This window comes from Aulonocara stuartgranti, assembly GCF_965226115.1.
Source record: "Aulonocara stuartgranti genome assembly, chromosome: 12".
Classification (NCBI taxonomy): domain Eukaryota; kingdom Metazoa; phylum Chordata; class Actinopteri; order Cichliformes; family Cichlidae; genus Aulonocara; species Aulonocara stuartgranti.
Window position 1 is genome coordinate 4942664 of NC_138948.1, and position 24178 is coordinate 4966841.

The window sequence follows — 24178 nt, forward strand, 5'->3', positions numbered from 1 at the left end:
TCCCACCTGTCTGACTGACAAGAAACCCATCAAGGAAGTGGTTTACAATGGTGACGAGACTTCTGTGAAAACCCAGACTGGCTTGTGAAAAACCTTTAAGTACCCATGCATCCTGGTTAACGTGTGGGAACAGAACAATAGGTGTAAAAACAGACCGGCTCAGTGATCTGTTTGTTCCTGAAAACAAATTCCTGAGAAGTGTCCTAGAGACGCCACAACAGCAGCTGATGGGAAAATGTGCATCCAGATCTTTGGAGTTCGTAATCAAATAAAGCACTTGATGTGTAACGTGTTGGTAAGATGAAATTCCCATCAAAATTGGATTTTCTGCAGTCCGGTGTGACATCAAGATCTTTTTTGTTTCTATTTTAGAGCTCATGTTTTATTTATTTCTAATAAATATAAAACATAAGCTGTTAAAATAAGCAAGCGCATTTTAGCATACCACTATTGTAGCTAATGGTAATGTCATTAGCCTTCCTGGTATTTGGACATTGCAGCAGGATCTTTTAAGCATGTGGAAATGTTCGTGGAAATCTATCCAATTTAAGTGTTTCCCACAGAATCAGATTTCATTTGTGGCATTGGCAGCTTGGATGATGCTTGCATCTGCAAACATTTTAGCTGCAAGATTCAAACAAATCAGCCGATTCTCAAAGTGAACTCAAACTCTGTGGGCTTAGACTGACGCTAGCACTCGTTATTCTTCTCTAGAGTCTCAGTCTCCTCAGTGGAACAGCACAAAAACCAGTTTAACACTTACTGAAGGTTCTGGTTAGCAGGTGGAGTCCAAGACAGAGAAGGTAAAGTACATTTGACCTCAGGACAAGCTTATCTGGGGTCAGGCTAGCCACCAGGAAGTCAGGAAGCACTGGGGCTACTGAACTAACCACCTCCAGCGCCACTGAAATGTAGTCATAAGCGAAGTCTAAAGCAAAGAATAAAAGTTTTAGTTAAAACTCTTATTCAAATTTAGAGTCACTGACTGTCAAAGTTGTATCCATTAGTTGGTTATTTAAAAAAAAATGACTGAAAGCTAACCATTGTGCACCCGCATTCCCAAATGTCAAAGCAATCTCTCCCCATAATGAGCATGTTCTGTAATGTTTGAGCTTCTAGAATAGGAAAATTCCCAGAAATGGTTCTATTTTCAGGAATGACATGGCCATCATTCCCAGTTATTGTGATGCCAGCACAAGAACCACTGAGGAATAAAGCCAAAGTCTTTCTATAAGCAAGTCTCACCACTTGCATCCCTCTCTGGGAAGTTATTTTGATTTTGATTACCAATTTAGCTTCAGTTTCAGTGGCCTCGAGGACACCAACAACACATGTACAGAATCGCCAGTAAATCTTTTATTTATTTATTTTTTTTAAATGCTTAAAAAGTTTGCAGATTTTGCCCCAAATAAAAAAAGTTTTGCTTCGGATTTCTTTTTGGGGGCTGTTACAGATTCTTCCACAGGTTTGCTCTCATCATCTTTTGTGTGTCATTTATAACAATTCTTATACATGTACTGAGCAAACAAACAGAATCTCCAGTCCGGCTTTGACAGTCACTAGTCATCTACCGTTATTAAAGCAAACACCCTGAAACATGAGTCAGTGAAGCATTCTGACACAGATGACTGATTTCACATAATACGCCTTTTTTGACATAGTGCCAAACGTTTGAAGCCAGCCCTGAGTTAATGTTTATTAATATAAACACACCATAAGTTACAATAAAGAACTTTAAATATAACCGTGAACATACACTCTGTGGACTTGGAGTTTTTAGAAAAGACACACATTCTGCAGAATGAGCAGGAACATTGTCGGATTACATTTCATGGGTTAAAAAAATTATAATTTTGATCATTTAACCAAGGGTTTGACAACATGAACATTTCTTTGTTCTCCCTCTGTGGGTTTCAATTGTAGTGAAACATCTTTCTGTTAATATTGGGGAGATCACAGTACGATAAGACACTTTATATCATCTGTCATTTTAATTTAACACCTCGTGATAAACTACTAAATCCAGATGTTTCCTAAGCACACATGGAAGTTTCTGCTGTGGAGTGATTATGCTTCTGACTTCAAGTTATTGCTTGTAAATGGGTACCGTCAAGGAAGAACACCCTGTAAAACCTTAGATGACCAACCAGCATTAATTAGCAGAAAGCTAGCTTATATGGCTAAATTGGCCTCTCTGTAAGAAATGTTTTGTTTACTTCCACATTTTGCATGCAATCAAATATGTATTTTAGCTAGGCTTCAATTCAGCCAACTGCTGTACAATGGGATCAGTAGGAAGTAGAATGGCTCTGCTTAAAGCAAGCAGTTTCCTTTAGGTTGAACGTGTCTAAACTTGTAAAACTTTTAGGTGTTTTCACAGGTTGTCTTTTCTTACCTCCACCAAAAATGAGGTAAGAAAATGTCTTTTTTGTTGATAAACGTCTTTTTTTTTTTGGTATTTGAGTTAAAATTTACTGAGATGTGCCAGCAGTGTTTCGTTGCGAGTAGCAGTGTGTTATTTGCACCTAAATATAAATGTTTGGTGCTAAAGGAGAGACATCCAAAAAAAGCCAAAGTCAGGATGTTTCAAGTTGTTCTTAAATCTCTAAAATACTATAGGGCATGCTCATTATGGGGGGACGAAAACACTACGTAAAGGTTAGTATTTATTATTGTGAAGTTATGAGAATCTACACTTTACTGTGAATCACCATCATCTTGTCAGCCAAACATTTCTGTTAAATACCATCCTGCTGAAAAGCCCCATAATTTGTGTAAATGTTCTGTCAATCAGGAGTGAAATGAGATGAAAAAAAAGAGTCATGTTTTTCTCCTTCTAAATGGCAAACAGCTCATTTTGGAAAGTCTGTAACAGTATGCTGAGAAGGAATAGATTAAATGGACAGCCAAATGTTTCTGGAGTCACTTAAACTGCGTGACGCCTCCTTAATCCCACCACATATAAATCACAGACACGGCGGGCTTCGTGATCAGCACTAATGAGCTCAATTTCTATTACAGCTCCTTTGGATTTAAAAGTTAGTGTGACAATACACCAAGTGTTTCCTCACCAATCCCACACAGCACCCTCGAACTGTACAGAGGAACATTTACACTCAAACAACTCCCAGTGACTGCTCAACACAGAAAACCAATACAACAAAAAAGAAAATGAATTAAGCTGCAGGATATTCATGAAACAGTACAAAAGTGACTCGAAAAAGTCTTTATTCCAACACTAAAGTAGCAAAACCAACAGAAGACCAGTGATGTGTGTTTGAAGTATCTTAGTTTTTCCTGTTACACTTTGTAGATGATCCCTACACGCTCAGCTCATCGATTCAACTTCTGAATTACCGAGAATAAGTCTGTGAACACAAGCAGCTTTGCTTCCTTTGCTGGGTGGCTGGGCTCAGCATTAGCGGTAGGATGAGGAGCTCAGATATCCAGAGGGATCTTTAGAGTAGAGCTGCTGCTTCTATGAAACGAAAGGAGCTAGTTGAGGAAGTTTGATGATCTGGTTAGGAGACCAGGCACATCCAACTGGAAGAGACCCTGGGGAAGACCCAGAACCTGCTGGGTTGACATCTGGGTCTACTACCATGGGAACACCTTAGAATCCCCTTGGAGGAACTGGAAAGGCTGAGCGAGAAGAAGGATGTCTGGTATAATCTGCTTAGCCTGCTACCACCGCAACCAGACCTCAGATAAGATAATGGAGATGATGCATAGACAGATGGCTGGACAGGTGGATGGATTGATGGACGAACAAATGGATGTCTGTGTTGTCGTCAATTAGGTTTTTTGCAACATTTCCATTAGGCATAATTAACTCCAGAAAAATCAGTGATTACTTTTCTGAATTTACCCAAAGCGCAGCTACTCTCATGTGCTCTGCTGGTTTGTGAAGTCAAGTTTAAAACTGTCAAGATGAGCTTTCTCGCCATCTTGCCGGATAGATCCAACTGGAAAACCGAATGCTCATTGGCTAAAAACTTGTTAATCACAAATCATTAGCCCGAATAATCCTGTTTTAAAAAATATACTTCACCATCATTTCAAACGAGTGATTGACCACATAAACTCATCAGGTATTTACTAAGGTCTCATATGAAGGCCGTTATTCCCACAGACCTGTACAGGACTGGTCTTTTACCAACAATGGGTATCAGCCCCTGGTGGCCATTAAGAAAAGTGCAGCTTTAAAGCATTTGTGCACGGGATTCACTTTTCAGACCAGAAGCTACGTCCATCTTTTATAGTCCATGCTTAGCAGATGTTTTTGCATCAAACATAACTTACTTTGAAAAAACTTCATAGGGGAGAACAAACATGCCACCTTTAGTCTTCCACTTCTACACTTGGGTCACTTACATGTTAAATTAAAATCAAAAGGATTCATCATGTGTAGCCCATGAATATGCATAATGAATTTGCTTGCACTCTTTAAGGAAACACTACTACACAAATTTATGGAAAACTGGCCTAAAAACATTGCTCTGGACCAGTCAGACAGTCAGATCAGGAGTTCAGTTAAAAATCTTTTTTTTTACTTTTACTTTTAATTTCAGCCACTTCAGTGTACATGAGGTCGAGCTGTCTCAAACGACACGCACAGTGTCTATAGTTAGCAGCAGCTGCTCCTCACACTCCCATCCCCCCTTCATCTTTATTCATAGCTCTCCACGATGTGTTGTGTGATTTGTACCACTATCATCTTGTTTTTCCTTCTTCTTTTAATTCTTTTTCTCACAGTTAGCAAATGTTAAACAGCTGAGCCAGTTACACGTTTGCACGTTTACAATGAATTAAATACTATTCTGAGTACATTTTAGTCATATTATTCAGAGCTCTTGTCTTTTAACAGCAACTCATCCTACTACAGGGGAATGAACAGATCACACTTGCATATATAAAAGCATGTAATATGTGTTTTCTGTTTAAGATAATTTAAGAATTAAAAGTACTAAACAGTTTACATTTTTGCTTCTATGTTTTTTATTGCCCTAAACGGTGTTCTTTGGCTACATTTAAATTATTTATTCCTTGTTATTGTATTTATTAGCCTGGAAGTCTATTACAAAGAAGAGGCAGTATTACTCACATATAAAACCTGTTGTTTACGGCTTTATGGAGCTAAAATAATCAGACATCATGTGCTGGCTTATCCAAAGAAAGTTTGTTGCTTTTATTAAAATCAAAATTTGAGTTTTTAACTTCTAAACAAATGACAAGAGAATCTATTGTAACTTACTACATGCACAACCCCCTCCTAAAACTTTAACCCTTCACCAAAGTCTAATTCCCAAACAGGCCATATAAAGAGGTGAAGGAAGGTAAAATGTTTTAATCTCTCTATCCCTGGAAACGAGTGAGGTTCCAAGAAGAGTCAAAACACAAGAACACACACACACACACACACACACACACACACACACACACACACACACTTATCAGGACCCCACGCTTTTGGTCAGTCAGTGTGTAAGGTGGAGCGTTCCCAAACCACATTCCTCAGTCCAGATGGCTTTGTTCAGGCTCCATGGAAACCTCGCACTCAAATCCACCGACCGCTTTCCCAGCAGCTTGGAGGAGGAGGAGGCGGAGGAGCAGCTCACACCAACACTCGGCTTCACCCTGGTACATTTTTACAAGGTGTTTGTTTCTAATCTCACCTGCTGCCTTTGACTCTCTTCTGTTCCCTGTTTTCACTCTCACACTTTTCCTTTAATGCAGGAGGAGGCTGCCGTGAGTTTCTCCCCCATTACCCCAAATTCTGCAGAAGAGGTTTTAACAGAGTGCTTTCTGGCTCTGCTCACACCAGCTCTGGCTTCTGCTCTTTACATGTGCCTCGGCTGTCTGTAACGAAAACAACCTTGGAACAAAACCAAAGGAAACACTCCAAATCCCCATCCAGCAGCCGCCTCGTTTCAATTCTGATCTGACCCAGACATTTATTAAGACTGAGGTCTACGTACAGCTCGCACATGAGCCCTGAAATTAAAATCTGCAAAGGCTGCCCCTGTCACTCAACACTGACCTAAAAGGAAAAGGTCAACGTGTTGTATCAGGGGGTTTGATTCACCTCAGCTGGAAGAAGTTGGGAAAAAGAGTCAGCTGCAAATACAGGATTTTGTATGAACAAAAACCCAGCTTCAAACTTCAAACTCTTTGTGCTTATAAAATAAATATATGGTGAGAAAAGAAAACTGGAAAAATATACAGATTCCTGTTAAGGTGTGGCTCTGCAACCTATCAGAATGTGGGATGGTTCCCAAAGGCTAACAAGGCAGAACTGGCTGGAGCATTAAAACATTAAAATACATAAAAGAATCAGAGAAGACAGAATACCTGTGATGCACGCAGTTAATTTTGTGCCAGCAGCAGCTTTCTGGCACCAACATCCCACTTTCTCTAGTGGAAAGTCCAGCATTGTGTTGGTGGAAAAGAAAAACAGTCGTTCAAAGTCAGAATAAACTGACTTTGTAGTTGTTCATTCAATTTATTTGGACGAATCTCATTTCTGCTCAGTTAGAGAGTCAGTCTACTGCTGATGATATTCACACCGTTAGTCACACTTTCAGTCTGAGTGCACCTCCTTTTACTGCTCCTCACTCACTTAGTCACTCGTGGAGAGACAAGTGATGTAAAACGACATCAATGTGGTTGATGACAACATGTTCGGTTACCATAAGTGCAGTGACAGCCTCAAAAGAAGTAACACACCAAACACAATGACAGGGAGAAAGCACCGTCACCTGAGCTTTTGCGTCATTTCAACTCCTTCTGATCACAGCTTGCAGTAAATTTCAAAACTGCTGCAAACCTACAAATACAAGTTGTTATTAAAGCTATACTGAAATACCTACAAACAGCTGCTGCTTTGTTGTTCACCTTATATGAACATTTATATAGAACAAAACAAAAAGAAAGAGTTTGATACTGAAACTGTCAAAAAAAACAAACAAACATTTAAGCTGTTGAAAGATGTTACAGCTATCAGCTGTCTTCATCCTAATCCATAATCTGTTATGTGAGACAGTATGTGGGTTAAAACTTTACCAATATATTTTGATCCCATTTGTTTGTAAGTAGGATTTAACAAAACCTTCAAGTTTAACCATGAGCCAAAAAAGGACTTATTTTTTCTGACAGACATCAGAATGTTGTAAAGAATACATTCTTTCTTACCAAGTATGTGCACTATCACACATTACAAAGGACACAGATTAAACATTTTCACTTACTAAAATAAACCTTATATAAACTGTTTTAGAGGCTTCAAAAACACTTGGTTTACCCCCCAAAAATGAAAGACTTCATGGGAGCAGCATTTCTGCGCTGTGCTGCGATTGCAGCTCAGTAAAAACAAGCTGCAGAGACAGAAGACAGATGCTGAAACTGCTCTCACCACAGCCGGACAGAGCTCACATAAACAGAGGACATGAAACCGCCTGTGAGGAAAAAAAAAAACTAAATGGAGGCCGTGACTGTGCCTGTCCTCTTCCAAGCGCTTGTCCTGCAGGCAACCCTTTCATCATCCGGTACGTTTGAACCAAATCACGAGTATTTATAAAAGAAATCTGCTCTGATCCAAGCATATTTTCCAGCAGCTGAAAACAAGCTGTCAAACTTCTACAACGAGCATCACTATCCACATTTAATTTACCATCGATCAAACTGAAAACACAGTTAGGTTTTCGTACAGGAGAACAGGTTTGAAGTCAAATAATGAAACCAAAACCAAAGAAGACCAACAGATTAAATAAAACGGTAACATCCTGGCTAGACTGGGAAGTATTAGTAAAGCATAAGATCTGCAAACTGAGTGACAAAAGCACAGGAGGACAGGAAGAGGACATAGGAAACGAGGTTAAAACTAAGAAGAGCAAATAAAGGATATGAAGTAACTCTTCAGAGTATTTTTGAGGAGATACAGTGGAGACAAAAACCGGAAACACAGCATGAGAAAAAGGGTGAGACAGGAACGCCTCGACATGAAAAATAACTTAATTTTTCAGTTTACAAATGAACTACAGGAAACAGATTTAAAACGTGCAACTTATAAAGAAAATAAATAAATAAACCACAGCTTGTACTGTTGTGCTGGTGGAAGTCTGTGAGGACTGGCTCATTACTGGTGGACATCGGCGGAAACTAGGCTGCGATGCACAGTTTTAACCCTTTTCAGCAGCACCCCCTGTTCTGTTGTCTTTATTAGGAACTATTTATCATTTATTTGGTGTTATTTTTGTTATCTGTGGTGGGCTAAGACAGCTCTATACAATCTTGTCAATGTTACACAAGTTTACATATCTTTTCTTATGTTTGTGTGCAACTGTGTTAATCCAGCCTGTCTTGAGCAGAACGCTGATCTTTTTCAGGTGAAAGCATTTTCTAAAACGCCAACTTCTTTTAAAATGTTAACACAGAAAGTCGTCTTGGACGGTTTCCTTAGATTTTGACTATTTATTTACAGTCTGCTTCATCTCTGACAAACAGTTTTGTGGTGTCTCAGGGGTTCAAGCACCAGAATCTACGAATCACATCTGCTACTGCTGTTCGGAAACCCTTACATGATGAAAAATAAATCCATCACGGTGAGCTAAAGTTACAGGAACTGGAATCAGTTTTGTTCCGACCTTCTCTGAGCTGCCAAAAAACATTATTAAAACTGACATGGCTAGATTACTGGAGTTCATGTTCCTGCTCTTCAGACGTTCAGTTCTCTTGTAATGTGGGAAAACTGAGCCTAAATGACCCCTAGAGCAAAGACAATCTCTCCACTAACAATCATTAAAGTTGTGATTACACACTAAACTCAGCCTGCAAGACTGAGATATAAACTTGTGGCCTGTGATTTGAGTTGCCCCTCCACCGGACCTCACATGTGATGACTCAACATGTCGGCAGAGCGGGATCCTTATCGCTCATCCCGGCTGCGTGGCTCCGGGGGCCCGCGGCCGCACAAGAAACACAAACATTCAGGCAGGACCCCGGTCGGGTCGTATCGAGCGCTCAGATAAACAGCCAGACGGCAGAGTGCTGAGGAAGCAGACGGATCCTGCAGAGTCCACGGACGGGGACAGGAACGGGCGAGGAGTCAGAAAGCCACAGGGTCGATCCTCGCTGACGCCATCACCCTTTTAACAACCATTCGAGCACAACAGTTACTTCCTCCAGCTGCTTTAACTTTTTTATCGTGTATTTTATTTTTTTTAAATACACCTACTGATCATCATCAGTGTAAATGTGTCAGTGTTAGTCCAGCGGCTCATTTTTCTATTTTTCTTTATTATCTGTCATTATGTTCAAATTAAACACGACCAAAGTTTCACATAACAAGGTCAGCGCATGTACAAATAATCCCTGTGAGCCAAAACCTAAAGCTTAAAACAACTCTAAACAGACTATTCTGTCCTACTATTGGCTCTGTATGAGGGGACGTCCCAAATATGTTCATCTCCCCTCTGCCAATCAGAAGAAAGTCAGCTTACAGGGAGGGTGGCCTTAAAGGGGGGGGATCTAAAACGGCTCGTTTCAGACAGTGAAGGGAACTGAGGGGAAATGAGTAGAGCAAATGGTAACGTAGACTTCAAAGGTAGTAATTAAACAGCTCACATGTGGAACCCTTTGATGATTCAGTATTTCTTGGAAAATAATATGTTTAAATGGGAAGTTTATCAATTAAATGTCAAATTCATAGGTAGTTTGGCCCTGGTTACAGTGAAGTACAACATGCTCAGTTACAGCAAATAAGATAACCTTTATTAGTCCCACACGTGGGAAATTTGTTACATCAGTCCTACTCATTTTGCTCAATACTGAAAACATTATTTAACACAAATACAAATTAACTATAGAACCATCATATCATGTATTTCTATAATTAAGATTTAAACCAATCTATTTAATGAAAACGAGGCAAAAATGGTGGGAGACATGGAAGCAGGATTAGCGGATGGTTTTGACCATGACCCCTATCTTGCAAGGGCAAACTCCTGTTCCTGCCGGCTACAGTTTTCACCATGACCCCAACCGCCCCTTGCAGATGGAAGCAAAACAAAATACAACAGAGAACCCAGAAGACTAGCACCAGTGTAGGATGAAGACAGTGCAAGTACCTCTTCATTCTTCTAGGCAAACCTCACCACCCAAAAGTATCACTTTTATTCACATAACCTTGAGCTGGACTAAACGGTAAGCTTTTTTCAGGAAAAGAACGGCAAATGTCAGCATACCACTGCATTCACCTGTATCTGTAACTGTTTAGGTCAAACACCACCTGGAAAATCAACCTTCTTTTTGTAATGTCCAACTAACATCCTAAACCTAAAGCTTAAAACAATTATAAGACAGAGAAGAGTTATGCATTCTGTAAAACTGACGGCTATTTTTCCTTTCACTATTTGTCAGTTTAGGAGTAAAAAAGCAAACCAAACTGATAGTTCTTACATTTTAATGTCATAATAATTTGGCTGTAATTTGGATGCAATCATCAGCGGGTTTATATGCGGCTAAACACCACAGTCTGGGCTCTGGAATCTTAAACCCACAAGGGAAATCAAATCAACGAGCCTCTTCGGGGCCTTAACCTAACACTGGAGTCATTCTGACTATTGATAAAGTCGACTTTCTCGTCTCTTGTTGGTTGCAGTCAACTTTTGTGAAGCTCTGCTGTCACACATGTGTGATAATGAAAAAGGTCAGCTCTACAGTTGCAATCCCTAACAATCAGTTTCACAACAGGAAAGCCCTTGTATGGAGGAAGTTCACGTTGATTACCTGGTCAGATACCAGACCACCAACATCCAAAAACCCCCCCGCCACACCCCACGCGCCTCCCCTCACATCCCAGCAAAGCGCTAACCGCTGGAAAAGTGAGAGGAAAACAGGAAACAGCTGTTGTGGAGCGCCACGTCCCAGTCGTATTTCTCAACTCTCCTCGCAAACCCGCTCCTCTCTGGATGTCTTCCTTACGTTTTATTTTTTGTTTTGGACGTTCCCTTCTCTCTGTCACGTGGCACACATCTGTAGACTTAACAAAATAAGGGGCTCCAATATTCATCATGGTTGCACACTTGTGCATTAAAGCAGTGCAGGTACATTTTGGTGGGAATTTGCCAAAAGTGGTTTAAAACAGAGGTGGCTGGATGGTTTCCTGCTTGCGTTTCCACTGAACTCCCCTGCAGCTGCTTTCGCTCGAGCCAAAACTTTACAGATACAAAGAATGACTAAATGCCCCGTGATACAGTTTTATAAACTGTGTAGAAGAAATAAAACATTAAAGCACGGAGTGCAGAAGAAGTAGGGTGGCACACATTAACAGAGATGTTTGTGACTAAGAGAACAGATTCATCACTGAAGTCTACTTTGGATTCTCTTTACTGATATAAACTATTTATACAGTTAAAGCGGGCTACAATGCCTTTGATGTACTCATCATTATATGTTGGATTAGTCAGCAGTAGTGTCGGTGATGTGCGACAACTACTGCCCGGAAACTGCCATCTCCACCCAACGGATCATGATACTTCAACATCCTAAGAACTACATCCTGGAAGTACTGCTGGCAGCGCAACACAATACTGAGCCAGCAAGATACACTGAAGTGCAAGTGAGTAAATCAGTGCGAACATAATCCAAAGTATTAGTGGTCACATTAGGACTTTTATTTGTTATTAGGACATGTTAATGTTAGTCCCATATGTCCCCCCCCCACACAGGGACAGAGAGCAGAGGGAAGTCCATATTGTTACTACACCAAAGTGCCATGAATATACACACACACACACACACACACACAGTACTTCTATGACAATTCATAATTGTCCCTCTGCTTTACATCTTCCAAGAGCTCTGGCCTGTGAGCATCCAGTCAAAGCTAACAATTACATTAGTCACATTGAGTTGGATTTATAGATGTTTGTTAAATCTAATTTACAACACAATTTCCATGCAGAAATGTAACTACATGTCATTTCCTCCTTCTGGAATGACTGAATAAGAAGCGGACCAGTTGCAACACTGGCACTTAGCTCAAATGAAAATGCTGGCTAACTGTGTTGCCTGTTGCACAGGCTATACCATAGGCGCTATACAGACTGAACACAGAAGTGTAAATTAAACTTAAAACAAAAACAAGATTTTATTCTTAATAAGAACAAGATCCAGGGAAAAGTCGGCCAGGTACAACTGGCATAACTATGCAGTCATAAAAAGTGATCACACTTTCTTCAGAGTCTCAAATCGCTGCAGAAGTCCTGTGTTTTTCTTAGAAACACAGAAACACTCTCCATCTCCTGCTGCTTATCTATCAGGAATGGTCACAGCAGGGCCAGAGAAATACATCAAGGGCTGATGTGTTTGTGTTTTCACACTGGTGTCAGGCAGTGGTGAAATATCAGGAGCAGCATGGATTAAAAGAATCAGCTTTAATGTCCAAAATGTAAACTTTGAACCGTAAGAATCAGAGCTGATAAAGCCTGCAAACTCCTGCAGCATGTTCTTCTGCCAAATCAAGACGGAGACCATCTGGTTTCTATAGCTCTACAGAGTGAAAACACATTCTCCACAAGCAGTCCAACACACTCGACGCAGTGGACACTCTCGAATGCTGATAACCTCCCAGATAGCTATACTTTCTAAAAAATACTTTGAGTAATCTTTAGCCTTCTTTATATTCACATGGCCTAAAAAAGTGAGCACCAAAGAAAAATCAAATTCGAACGAGTCTTTGTTGGTTTTCAATACAAAACCATTTGGAAAGATTTATAAGAGGAAAAAAGGGATTGGGTGATTACGGGCTTCTTGGGGCTGATTGCACATTCCTTTTTGGGATCTACATGAAGGCAGGACAACTGGAGGAACGTTTCACTCGATTAGCAAAACAATCTGAAAGGGATTTACTGTATTACTTTTATAAAAATATACTCGTTGCAGTGTAATTACCCCTCGATACAAAGATAAATGCAGAACGCTAAACTCCCAAAAAAGGTTATAACTAAAGTACAACTCTGTTTTCTGTTTCCCTGAACTCTTTCAAGCCGTTTCTAGCTCAGTTTCTAAGAAGTCCGTGCATGCATGACGAGTTTATGTGTTATATCACTGTGATACATCTCTGAACAGACTAGTTCAACCAAGCGGGGGGGGTCCAAGTTATTCCACCAATAGCTAGACTTTAAAGCTCATGTTTAACAGTCTCCTTAGACAATGCAAAGTCTTGAAGTGATTCACAATTTTCTTCTAAGCTCTGCACAGTTTGCTCCAGGGAGGGTGCAGCTACATATCTCCAAACTGAAACTATCCAAGTAAGTCCCGAAACAACCACAAAGCTGGCAACAATTACTGCACCCGTTAAAAATAATTACCAATTTAATATTTTGGTATAAACATTAACCCACTTTGTGGCATTAGAGAGAGTTCAGACAGAGTAACCCCTGCAAAAACACTCCTTTATTAGTTTCAGTTGCTCCAATGTGTTACACAGCAGGTATGCAGACATTAGGGGGGCTCTGGAGAAAACACAAGGTTATTAAGCAGAAAAGTTAAACCCTTTGCTTAAACCTGAGCAACATCCACCTGCAAGGCACTGCTGTGGTCATTCAGACTAATGTAAAAGCCACCATAACAGCATTAACAAACCGCACAGATATTTGAAACCACAGGGCAGTCTTTTACCACCAGATGAGATTTAAAATCCATGATATAATAAATTTTTCTTCATAGTACTCAGTCGCCTTTAATACCACCCCAGCAGGGAAGCACCGCCTACAAGACTCCAAATATATTATGTTTGTCTTTTCTAGTGTGGAAATTGACTTGATAACCCCAGTTAGTGTCATCCGTCACTGCTCTTCAGACAAAATACAACATTTAAAGACGCCACACAACCCCCCTCAAAAAAATACAAAAAAAAAAAAAACCTCAGCCTTGAGCGAGTCTGATTTTGCACAGTAAAAAAAAAAAACAAACAAAAACACAGTTAACACTTTGTTTCTCGGCTCATGTTTCCAAAGGAGAGCGTTGGTTGGTTGCAAGCTAGCATCGGCTAAAACAGTGATGACACATAGACAGGAGGGCGACTGCTCTGGTTACCCATTTACCTCAGTAAACACTTTCTAGAGTATTTTATGGCTTCAGTAAAAAGTTTCCAATTGTACTAAATAAAAAGCCCTGACACGCTGCTCTGAGAGCTAGACAGTCACATTTGCAGCATGTGATCCCCTCTGTGCTTCCAACAGCGCAGTCCCCTGGACACGTTCGCTGTTAATCCCACCCCAACTGTCCCCAACCTTCAACAAGGCGGGGCCTTGCATACAAAGACCGGGCTTGTCAGATCTATGACATAACCCTAATCTAATGTCCGCCGTGGAGGGAGCCTCCCTGTGCCACGGTTGTTGTCCCCTCCTCTGAGAGAGCCCTTGTTTTCAGTCACAGAGATGATAACTGATCCCAGGGAAGGACTGAGCTGTTATATAACCACCCGAGATGAGAGTGACCTCTGAGGGCACAGAGGGCTCAGACATTGCCGTCCTTGCTCCAGGGGACATGAGCCGAGAGAAAGGGAAAGGGGAGGCATTTAGTTCGCTTTTTTCCTCAGCAGAGGGGAGCTTTAGTTTGACAGATAAACATTTTAGTGAGAGCTGCAATCCTCTGAAGGCAGAAAATAAAAACAATGGATCTCCCTGAACCTCAGAGACCTCTGTGTTTATATTACAACACAAAACTGGCAAAAGTCAGTGGATTCCACTAGAGTAGCTTTTGCTTCTTGTTATACATCACGTTTCCAGTTTCATCAGCTTTTGCACAAGCGTTTCTCAAATTTGAGGCTCAATAAAGCTGTCTCAGAAGGTAGAGTGGCTTGTCTACCAATCAGAAGTTCAGTGGTTTGATCCGCGACTCCTCTAGTCTCATGTTCAAGTATCATTGGCCAAGATGCTGAACCGTACAGTTCCCCCTTATGCATCCACTGGACTCCAAGTTCTTGAGTGTTAGGTTAAGAGCACCATTAACGTTAAATTAAAAGCACTATAATATCACTGCCATTTACCAGATAACCTAAACTTTTTCTGTTTCAATATTTAATACAATCAAACTCAGTACACCTATGCAGATGGCCATAAATCTGATTTTATTGATCTAACTAAAGATTCCCACAGCGTTACTATTGAGGACTTATTTTAGAAATGACCTGGGTGAGGAAATTATATCTACAAATGATTTTAAAAGCATCATCAGGAGACGTTGATGTTTTTTTCTGGTGAAACCACTAGTGTTTTGTTGTGTGTATTTGTATATAGTATATCACATTAGAGATCTTTTATTTCATGTTTTATTTGTTGCATTTTCATGTTTTTTTTAAAGCTCGTATGGCTACTGCCTTGGCCAGGCCACCCTTAAGATTTGAAATCAGTGGGAGTTGCTGTTTAAATCATGAGAAATGAATAAAAATGTTCTTATGTTTTGATCACTTGCTGTCACTGTCTGTTGTTTTTAAATGTGTTGTAATTGAATTTACTAACATGTTCTCCAAAGTAACTAGGTTTTGGGCTCTGACCGCAGAGGTTTGCTCCCTCCGTGAGATTATCTGCTCCTCACAGAAGTCCCAAACCGCTTTCCCCGCCACACTGATGAAAGGTAAGAAAACGGAAACATCTGCAGACAAGAAACCTGATCAAGATGATCCCGATCTGTCTGTGTGTTTACTTTCCCCTCTGTGAGCCCCTCTCACACACTCAGTCTGCAGTGATGCTACGTGCAAACAGGGAGGCTGAGTGGGTAGATGAAGAGGATGACCTGCTTTTTAAGCACGCACAGGAACCCCCCCCCCCTCCCACCCCACATACACATGTGTCAGCTGTGGGATTTGAAGTTCAGCAGGCCTGTATGTACATGAGGTCCAAACAGGGTGAGGAAACATCCCAGTAATAGAAGAAAAAGAGGCAGAGTATTTCAACCAGTGAAATAGGAAAGCAGATCTGGAAAATTGTGGTCTCATCGTTGGATCTGATAAACAGGTTAAAAGCACTTCAGAGATCCTCCGCCAATAAAGCACTTAGCTGACTAACAGCGTAGTGCCTCATATTGTTTTACACAATGAGGTCAGTTCAGTAAGCCAGTCTGTAAGAAGGAGAGAGAAGCAGGAGGGTCTTAAACTGACTTCAGACAGTCACTGTATCCATTCAACCTCCAACAAGTGTGAAACACTGAAGCAAAGACCTTGTGTGTCCTTCGCCTGATCTCATCTAGAAAATCAGGAACGAGGAAGGAAAAACAGATGAAAGTTATGAACGTTATCAAGGTCAGAAGAAGAAAATCTGAAGTTATGTGACGCAAATGAGAAGATGAAAAGCCCAGAAATCAGAGTTATCTTCCCCGTCTCATCCCCGACACAGCTGAAAGAGCTGGTACACCAAGATTATCTGACCAGTATGAGCTGGTTTTAGAGGTGCTGCTGCTGTGTTTAGTCTGGCAGCCCAGTGCAGCAGAGGTGCCAATGCAGATACACAGATAGACCACTTAACATGGCAACACCCAGCGTTTAAATCTGACTCATGGAGCGAGCTGGTGCAACACAAACAGAGCAGAAACAGGTTTAAAAACAACAGGGAATAACAGAGACTGCTAAGATGCAAACTTTTGCATCTTTATCCCAAAAATCAACCACCGAATCTGTACTAAATAATATACTAATATACCCTGCATACATTTTAGACACACTGCAGTAATTGCAAGCTCAGATGTACAGATGCACTTTAACCTCCCGTAACTGCTTCCAAACTGTATGAGACCACAACATGGTACTTTAAACAATGTTTTGCATGTGTGAAGAAACGTTTAAGGTTGTTTTCAGGAGTATTTACCTGGAAGAAGTAGCGACAAAATCTCCATCCAGCAGCCGGAGCTTGCAGAAGAGGACGCCGTTGACAAAAGGCACCGCGGTGAGCTCCTCCAGGGTAAGATGGGTCTGAAACTTGAATTTCTTCTTTTTCACGAAGAACGCCATAGTTTAAAAGACTCTCAAAGCTATCAAAAATAACGGGGGAAAACACGGTAAACGGTAAAAAAACAAGGCTGTGCTAAAGTAAACGTGCCGACTTGGTGTTTTCAGTGTGTTTTCATTAGAACTCTTGTTCAGGACGTGATTCACCGCAGATATCTGAAAACAAATTAAGCGTTTCGTTCAAAGATGTCCGTAAAAGTGGGAAAAAAAACTTGAGGTGTTTGGTTAAAAGTAATGAAAAAACCCACCTGGGGACATTTTGGGTCCTCTGGCTTTCACCAGCCGCGGTTCAACAACACGGAATGACGAAAAAAGACATTTCAGCTTGCTTTTCTCTTTTGAGTACGGAGAGGAGGAACCTACAGCTAGCAGCATCAAGCTGACGAGAGTATGCTGCGGAATATCCGGTTTTTACCTTTCAGAATAAAGTCTAAACCATGTTTGTCAGGCAAAGATGCATTAATTTCTTTTTCTGTCGGCAGCCAAACTATATACAAACTTAAGATAAAATAAGTATTTTTTTTATCGTATTATTTGATACAGATATTAAAATGTAAATAAAATAAATAAATACATTTGTGATTATCAAAAGAAACATTCTACTGGAATTAATGTTTAATATTAAGATTTTTTTTTAAAGTGTTCATAAATTGGAAAAAGAAAAAGAAAAAAATTACTCAGTAACTGAACCACTGACTAATCATTTAAACAAATAATTATACATTAATAACAGCTCTAATTGTTCAACTTGTGTGAGTGACAGTTAAGGAAAGTACAATGAAAAAGCAGAGATTAAAGTTTACTTAAAAATAAGCCGAATAATGTTGTCTTGTTGTTGTAATGAAATAGATGATTGATGGTTTTTCAGAAATGTTTTAAAGTGATTTTTAAAAAAAAATATAAAACTTGCAAATTTATGTGCAATTTTAAAAATGAATTCATGTGATTGCTAATAACAGTTTTACATTATAATAAATTCACAACACTCATTCAGATGTTCAAACTTAATCAAGATGCTATTCAAACACTAACTAGCTAGGTTTGTGGTTTCTGCTTTAAAAAAATATATAACTGATATAAAGTTAAACGAATATAGATGTAATAGATTTATTTGGGCGCATGAACACGAAACATTTTATCTGTGGAAGACTTTTTAAAGGTGAGTCATGGCACTTCCGGTGCTACACTGGTTCAAGCTGATGAACTTGCCTAAAGTTTTTGGACTTTCATTCATGCCAGTCATGCTGTAGCGTTCAACGTGAAACAGCGCCACCGTGCGGTACAAACCGCCACAGTGATGCTACCTTCAGGGACTTGGAATCCAAAAACTCAAAACTTACCAACTTTACGCGGAAGATTTTAATGAATTCAAATTGAATTTGTTAAATATAAGTTGCATTTTTTTTCCTTGTGTCTGTTTTTATTAGTTATACACCAGTTAGCACCTGATAATTTTACATGGATTGAAAGTACCTGATAATATTTTCCCCAAACCTGCAAATAGCACACATTAATAAAGAAAGAATAAATAAATTTATATAAATATTAATTTATTTTTACATTTAAAAAATCAATACATTAAAAAAAATAGATTTGTGCAACTTAATTTGTTTCATTATTTTCAGTGATTTCATAACCCATCTGGGTTTTATAAATTTTTATAAATTCCTTTGGTTGGATGGGTTCACAGCACCGCTGCTCAGACTTCACTTTAAGCAGATTTTGCAGATTTAGCTGTAAGTGGCAAAAACCTAATAATAACCACTGAACCATGAACATCCAGGGATCAAAACTTTTCTTTTTAGAAATACATTAATATTTTGGAAATAAAATTTACGCAGTCTTTCCCCTTTTTCACCTTAGTTCTGCATTTTTCCTTCAGACACTGTGACCAAAAGAAGAAAACTTGATGACATCATGAATCATTTTTACAGCTCACTGATTTATTTATTTAATCCGTACTCTCTAAAACCTTTGGAAAGTTTAAATAAAGTTGACCAAGTTTAACCTCCTCTTCCTCGGCATGCATTTTTAATTTCTCCTTGATATTTGGGCTGATTAGGCTGATATGTGAACGCCAGGTCGTAGGAGGTTTCAATAAAGTTCGCACAAAGATTTGTTGGGTTGTTGTTTTCGGTTTATTTGAAGATGTGTCATATCAAAGTCAGGACTTACTTGCCTGCTAATGTGTCTGCATGGGCGCACTTCAGGCTGCAGGTCAACATATCCTGTTTTAAACAGGATATGTTGACATTAAACAGGCTGTTTAATGTATGCCACGAAGAAACGTGTGCATCTATGAGAAGAGTCAGTAAACAGTCAGCCAACAGAGGGCAGCACAGATCTGGAAGAAATTCAGCCTGTATTTAAAGTTCTCTATTAAATCCGTGTATGTGTGCAGCTGATTTACCTCGTGGTAGACTTTAGGGAGCTTACTGAAATAAAGTAAAATACCTGGACCTCACAGTAACTGTTTGTCAACAGTCAAAAATCTACATTTATGTTCCCAAGCAGTAAATGGTTCATGTTATCATGGCTACCTCCAGATTTTAAGATGAAACATCGAGACAGTCTTAGAAGATGGTGTCCTGAGGTCAGGCTGGGGTCACACTAACAAACTGTTGGTGTTGTTTGCAGAGTGACAGATACCACGGTGCATTATTGAAGGGTTTAAGGTACTAGAGCTGATGTGATTTCCATGTTCTTTTTGTGTTTTTAATGTCCTGTCACATCTGACGTTTTATGTATCAGTAAATGGTCATTTAAAAAAAATATCTGGTCCTTAGCAAGTGTTAAAATTGGATAAATGCAACCTCAGATGAACACATGACATATCACACCAGGCCAAAGGCAGAAGCTCTGAAAACCTGTCCATTCTGACTGCTTCAACAGGAATTAAGAGGGTAAATAGAAGTGAGGTGCTTATAGTCCTAAAGCAGGGGTGGGCAACTCCAGGCCCCGAGGGCCGGTGTCCTGCAGGTTTTAGATAAACACAGCTGATTCAAATGGCTAAATTACCTCCTCGACATGTCTTGAAGTTCTCCAGAGGCCTGGCAATGAACTAATCATTTGATTCAGGTGTGCTGACCCAGGGTGAGATCTAAAACCTACAGGACACCGGCATTCGAGGCCTGGAGTTGCCCACACCTGTCCTAAAGCATTTGATTAAATGCTCATCAGGAAGCGTGACCAACTCTATAAAAGCATAACAGGACAGGCTGCAGGTCTGAAGCATTCAGATGTGTGTTAACTCAATGCTGAGGAGGATGTCCTAGAAAGCTTCCTAAAGTCTTCAGCTGATCCGAAATGCTGCCGCAAGAGTACTGAGAGGATCTAGAAAGAGCGCACATCACCCCAACAGAGCACTTTGCTTTCAGACTGCAGGCTTACTCGTGGTTGCTTGGGTTTCTTCCTGTTAAAAGGGAGTTTTTCCTTCCCACTGTCACAAAAGTGCTTGCTCATATGGGGTTTTCTCTATTTTCTCTGTATTATTGCCAGGTCTTTATTTTACAATATAAAGGGAACTGAATTGAATGACATCAGCAGTGATCTGAAAGAAGGGTTCTGAGGCTAAGTTTATCTTTCTACAGTGGAAAACATTTAAGACAGCTGTTAATCTTCCCAGGAGTGGACATCCCAGCAAACTGACCCTGAAGTCAAATTGTGTAATGCTCCGAAAAACTGAAAAAAAAACCAACCCAAAAAACCCCACAACGCTACGTCTTAGACTCTACAGGCCTCAGTTAGCATGTTAAATGTTAAGGTTCCTGACAGTACAGTTAAAGAAAAAAGACTGAAGAATGATGGCTTTTTAAAAACTTTTTCTAAGGTTTGTTTCGAAGGGTTTCCAGGAGAAAGCCTCTTCTCTCTAAAGGGCTGATAGTATTTGAATAAACTACAAGATCTTTTTGGAACAATGTCCTTTGGACAGATGAAACCACAGTGAAGATGTGTGGCTATAATCCACAGCATAATGTTTGTCAAAAATAAATAAACAGCAAATTGGCCAAATGTGCAGCCATCTGTCTGCTCATGCAACAGGACAGTGATCACAAACACACCAACAAATCTGCAACAGAATGATTGAAGTCCAGACCTGACTGAAATTCTGTGGCAGGAAAAGAAGAGTGGATCAAAAATCTTCCAAAGTGACACATAAAACTAATAAAGTGTTAAGAAAACAATTCCTTCACATTTTACTATGAACAGTGGTGCTGCAAGCTTTGAATCATGGGGTGTACTTTATTTTTCACACGCCGTTTCTGCATTTTTGCTTAAGTTTTGTTAAATAGAATAATGACGCGGTGTAATATGTTACGAGGTTTGTTCATCCGAGGTTGAATTTACACAATTTTAAGACCTGCTATGTACCAGGTGATTTGTAAAGGACAAGATGTTTCCTCTGTGTTTGAAATTAGGTCGTAAATCTTGTGACTTAATGGGAATGTGAATCGCAGATGATAACGATCAGTAACAATGCAACATAAAAAGCCTTTTCCAAGGAAGGCAACAACAGATTATCATGTTGTCCCCCTGTGACGTTTCCCAGTTACTCATGATTAAACGCCCCCTCACTTGTCACCTGTTGCTGTCAGATACGGACTGTTTGTGCAGCCGTGCGGGTTAAAGTGCTCCTGCTGAGTCCTGTTTGTCTTTACCTGCTGCTGTGTGACGCAGGGCATCCAACGACAGTGGCCACGTTAACGTGTTTATGCTTCTAGTGAACTTTTACTGACGTGTTCATGAACCTCAGAGTTACATGCGTGCATTAAAGCCTCATATTGTTATTGTTGCTCTTACCACCAGTGCTGTTGTTACTGCTGTTTATTATTTTGTCATACAGGCATAGCCATTATTGTTGATACCCTCACAGTTACCCTGTGGGGTCTGAGAAATAACCCCAACCCTATGGTATCAGAAAATGTGACTTCTGGCTTTCAAATATTGTTCTTCCAAATCTTGGCAATGACAGGACAAAAATTATATATATTTAAGCATCTGTTGTCTCCAAATATGGAGTTAAGGGTTGTTTCTCCTCATTCATTTTGCAATCGGGACTATGGGTAATTGTCCCTACAACTTTTCCAGTTAATTTTTAAGCTTTTATTTTATTTATAATTAAGGCTGTAGCAACATGAACAAGACGACTGCCATACAGCATCCTCTGTGTAGAGACATTTGCTTTCATTTTAAAACATATGTATATATGTTGCTGCTTCAACTTAAGTGGATTAAGCCAGATGAGTTTAATATCACATGTCAAAATAAAACTAACTTCTAATTCTAATTAAGTTAAAAGTGGTTGTTGCGGTTTCAGTCCAGCAAATTGTATAATGAATAAACTCCTTATATGTCACTAGGAAACTAAGAGTACTTGTACACAAGGTTTTTAATTGACTTCCTGTGTCTCATGCAGCACACAGACACTGGTTTTATTAATATTTGATCAAAAACTGAACAAGAACATTGACTAATGGGAATCGTAATACTTTGTTTACACGGTTCACTGCCACACAAAGACCATGACCATGTCACGCATCCACAAGAATCAAAGTCTAAACACAGCTAATGTATCAGAGATCACACCATCGTTAAATTAAAGGTTCAAAGTTGAACATTAACAGTCCCATGAGTCTGTACTTTTGCTAGAGCACCATTGGAATTTTCAATTCCCTCACTACTGCCCTAAAAAAAAGACGTTGAACTGAAACAATGTAATTCAAATAAATATAAAGTATCTTTTTATTGTCTTTATCAAGCTGAAAAAAGCATGTGGGGGCGCTGGAGCTTAGTGTTGCTTGAAAAGTCAGGAGAGTCTTCTTAAGCGATGTTGTGATACATGCCCTGGTACCTTTGGTGTGTCACAGATTCAAACCAAAAAAAGTGGAGAGAAAAAAAGCTTATTTACTCTGCAAAGATCTTCTGAGGTGGCCTGGACAAAATGTGTGATATCTCTTGGTAGGGAGTATCCCAGGCTTCTCTTGTATCACACTGACACAGAGGAGAAAGTACAGAAATGCCAAGCAGGGTAAAGTTAAAGGCTGCGGGAACATCTCTGGGCAGCTTGACGTTCCTGTGACTACCCGCTGCTAATATTAGATGTTTAAGGCTCGTGCAGCTGCAGCCATCCTTTCTGGACGTAGGTGCAATTTCCTCATAAGCATTCATAACCTAAACTGGTTGTGCATAATTGTTTCATTTGTTAATTTGTGCGTGATTTTTCCGTGTAAGACAGAGTTCTGGAAGAGTAGAAGCAAAGACTGGGACTGTTTAACGTCTTATCCTTAATTTAGTCGTGTTGCCATCAATACAAACTTTGATTTCTGTCTCATAATGTAAATACTGTGTAGAAGTACTTTAGCCTTCTAAAGGAAAATTTAGGCCATTCGTATTGTGATGTTTTTCTGAGTTTCATATAAAATTATTTATATGAACAACTATTGTTGTACAAAATGCTTTTAACTTAAAATTAACCTTGCTTCTTTTCTTTGGTACACTCATTAGGTTAAGAGACTCAACCTCTGAGTGCTGCACACATTTAAAGTAAACAACTATACGTAACTTGGCAGTCTTCATATGCTCTATAAAATACACTGTCTCAGATAGAAGGATGCTGATTTTTAAGCTGGGAGTTTAATTTCAGTATGTTGTATAGCAACAGCAGGACACTATACAGCATTGTAGAAAAAGTCCCAATAATCAGACAATGCCCTGTTAGCAAGCACTTGAAGACAGTGGGAACCCCAACGGAACCAGACTTTTGCGGACAAATACCCCCACGCCCCCACCCCCAGTTAGTGCGGACAAACAAATACAACTGGCCAAAGACACAAGAAAATACTATGTACACTATTTGCCTGCAGAGTCATTCCAAATCCCAGCCAGAAGTATTATAAGAGAAAGACTTTAGTAAACACTCACGTAGGCAGAGGTCAAACTTAACCCGGCTTACAGTTTTTACCGAATGCCTAAACACTAACTGTGAATCCTGTAGCACAATTTCTAAAACTAGTCAGACTTATAGCAAAACCACTCACTGAGTGTGCAAAACTAAAAGCACAAAAACTGCTTTGCACTCAGTTTGCAATTTTGTAACACACACTTTGCAAGACTGTAGGCACAATTCACTGCACAACACTCAATTTCCAAATTTCCAACACACTCCTAGCAAAA

At 39.7% G+C, this 24178-nt stretch overlaps 1 protein-coding gene across 3 annotated transcripts in view; it reads right to left on the reverse strand.

Moving 5' to 3' along the window:
• Positions 1–17390, reverse strand: part of eeig1a (estrogen-induced osteoclastogenesis regulator 1a) — a 31218-nt gene extending 13828 nt beyond the window's left edge. Inside the window, exons 1-2 of one of the 3 annotated variants that reach the window (XM_082554111.1) lie at positions 17254–17390; positions 16866–17028 (exon numbers count right to left, since the gene is read on the reverse strand). In XM_082554111.1, the coding sequence (XP_082410237.1) occupies positions 16866–17008 (143 nt within the window). In that variant the 5' untranslated portion in view covers positions 17009–17028; positions 17254–17390. Of the gene's footprint in view, positions 1–16865 lie in introns of all 3 variants that reach the window. The other 2 variants (XM_082554110.1, XM_082554112.1) reach the window with 2 other exon arrangements.
• Between the last annotated feature and the right edge of the window lie 6788 nt (positions 17391–24178).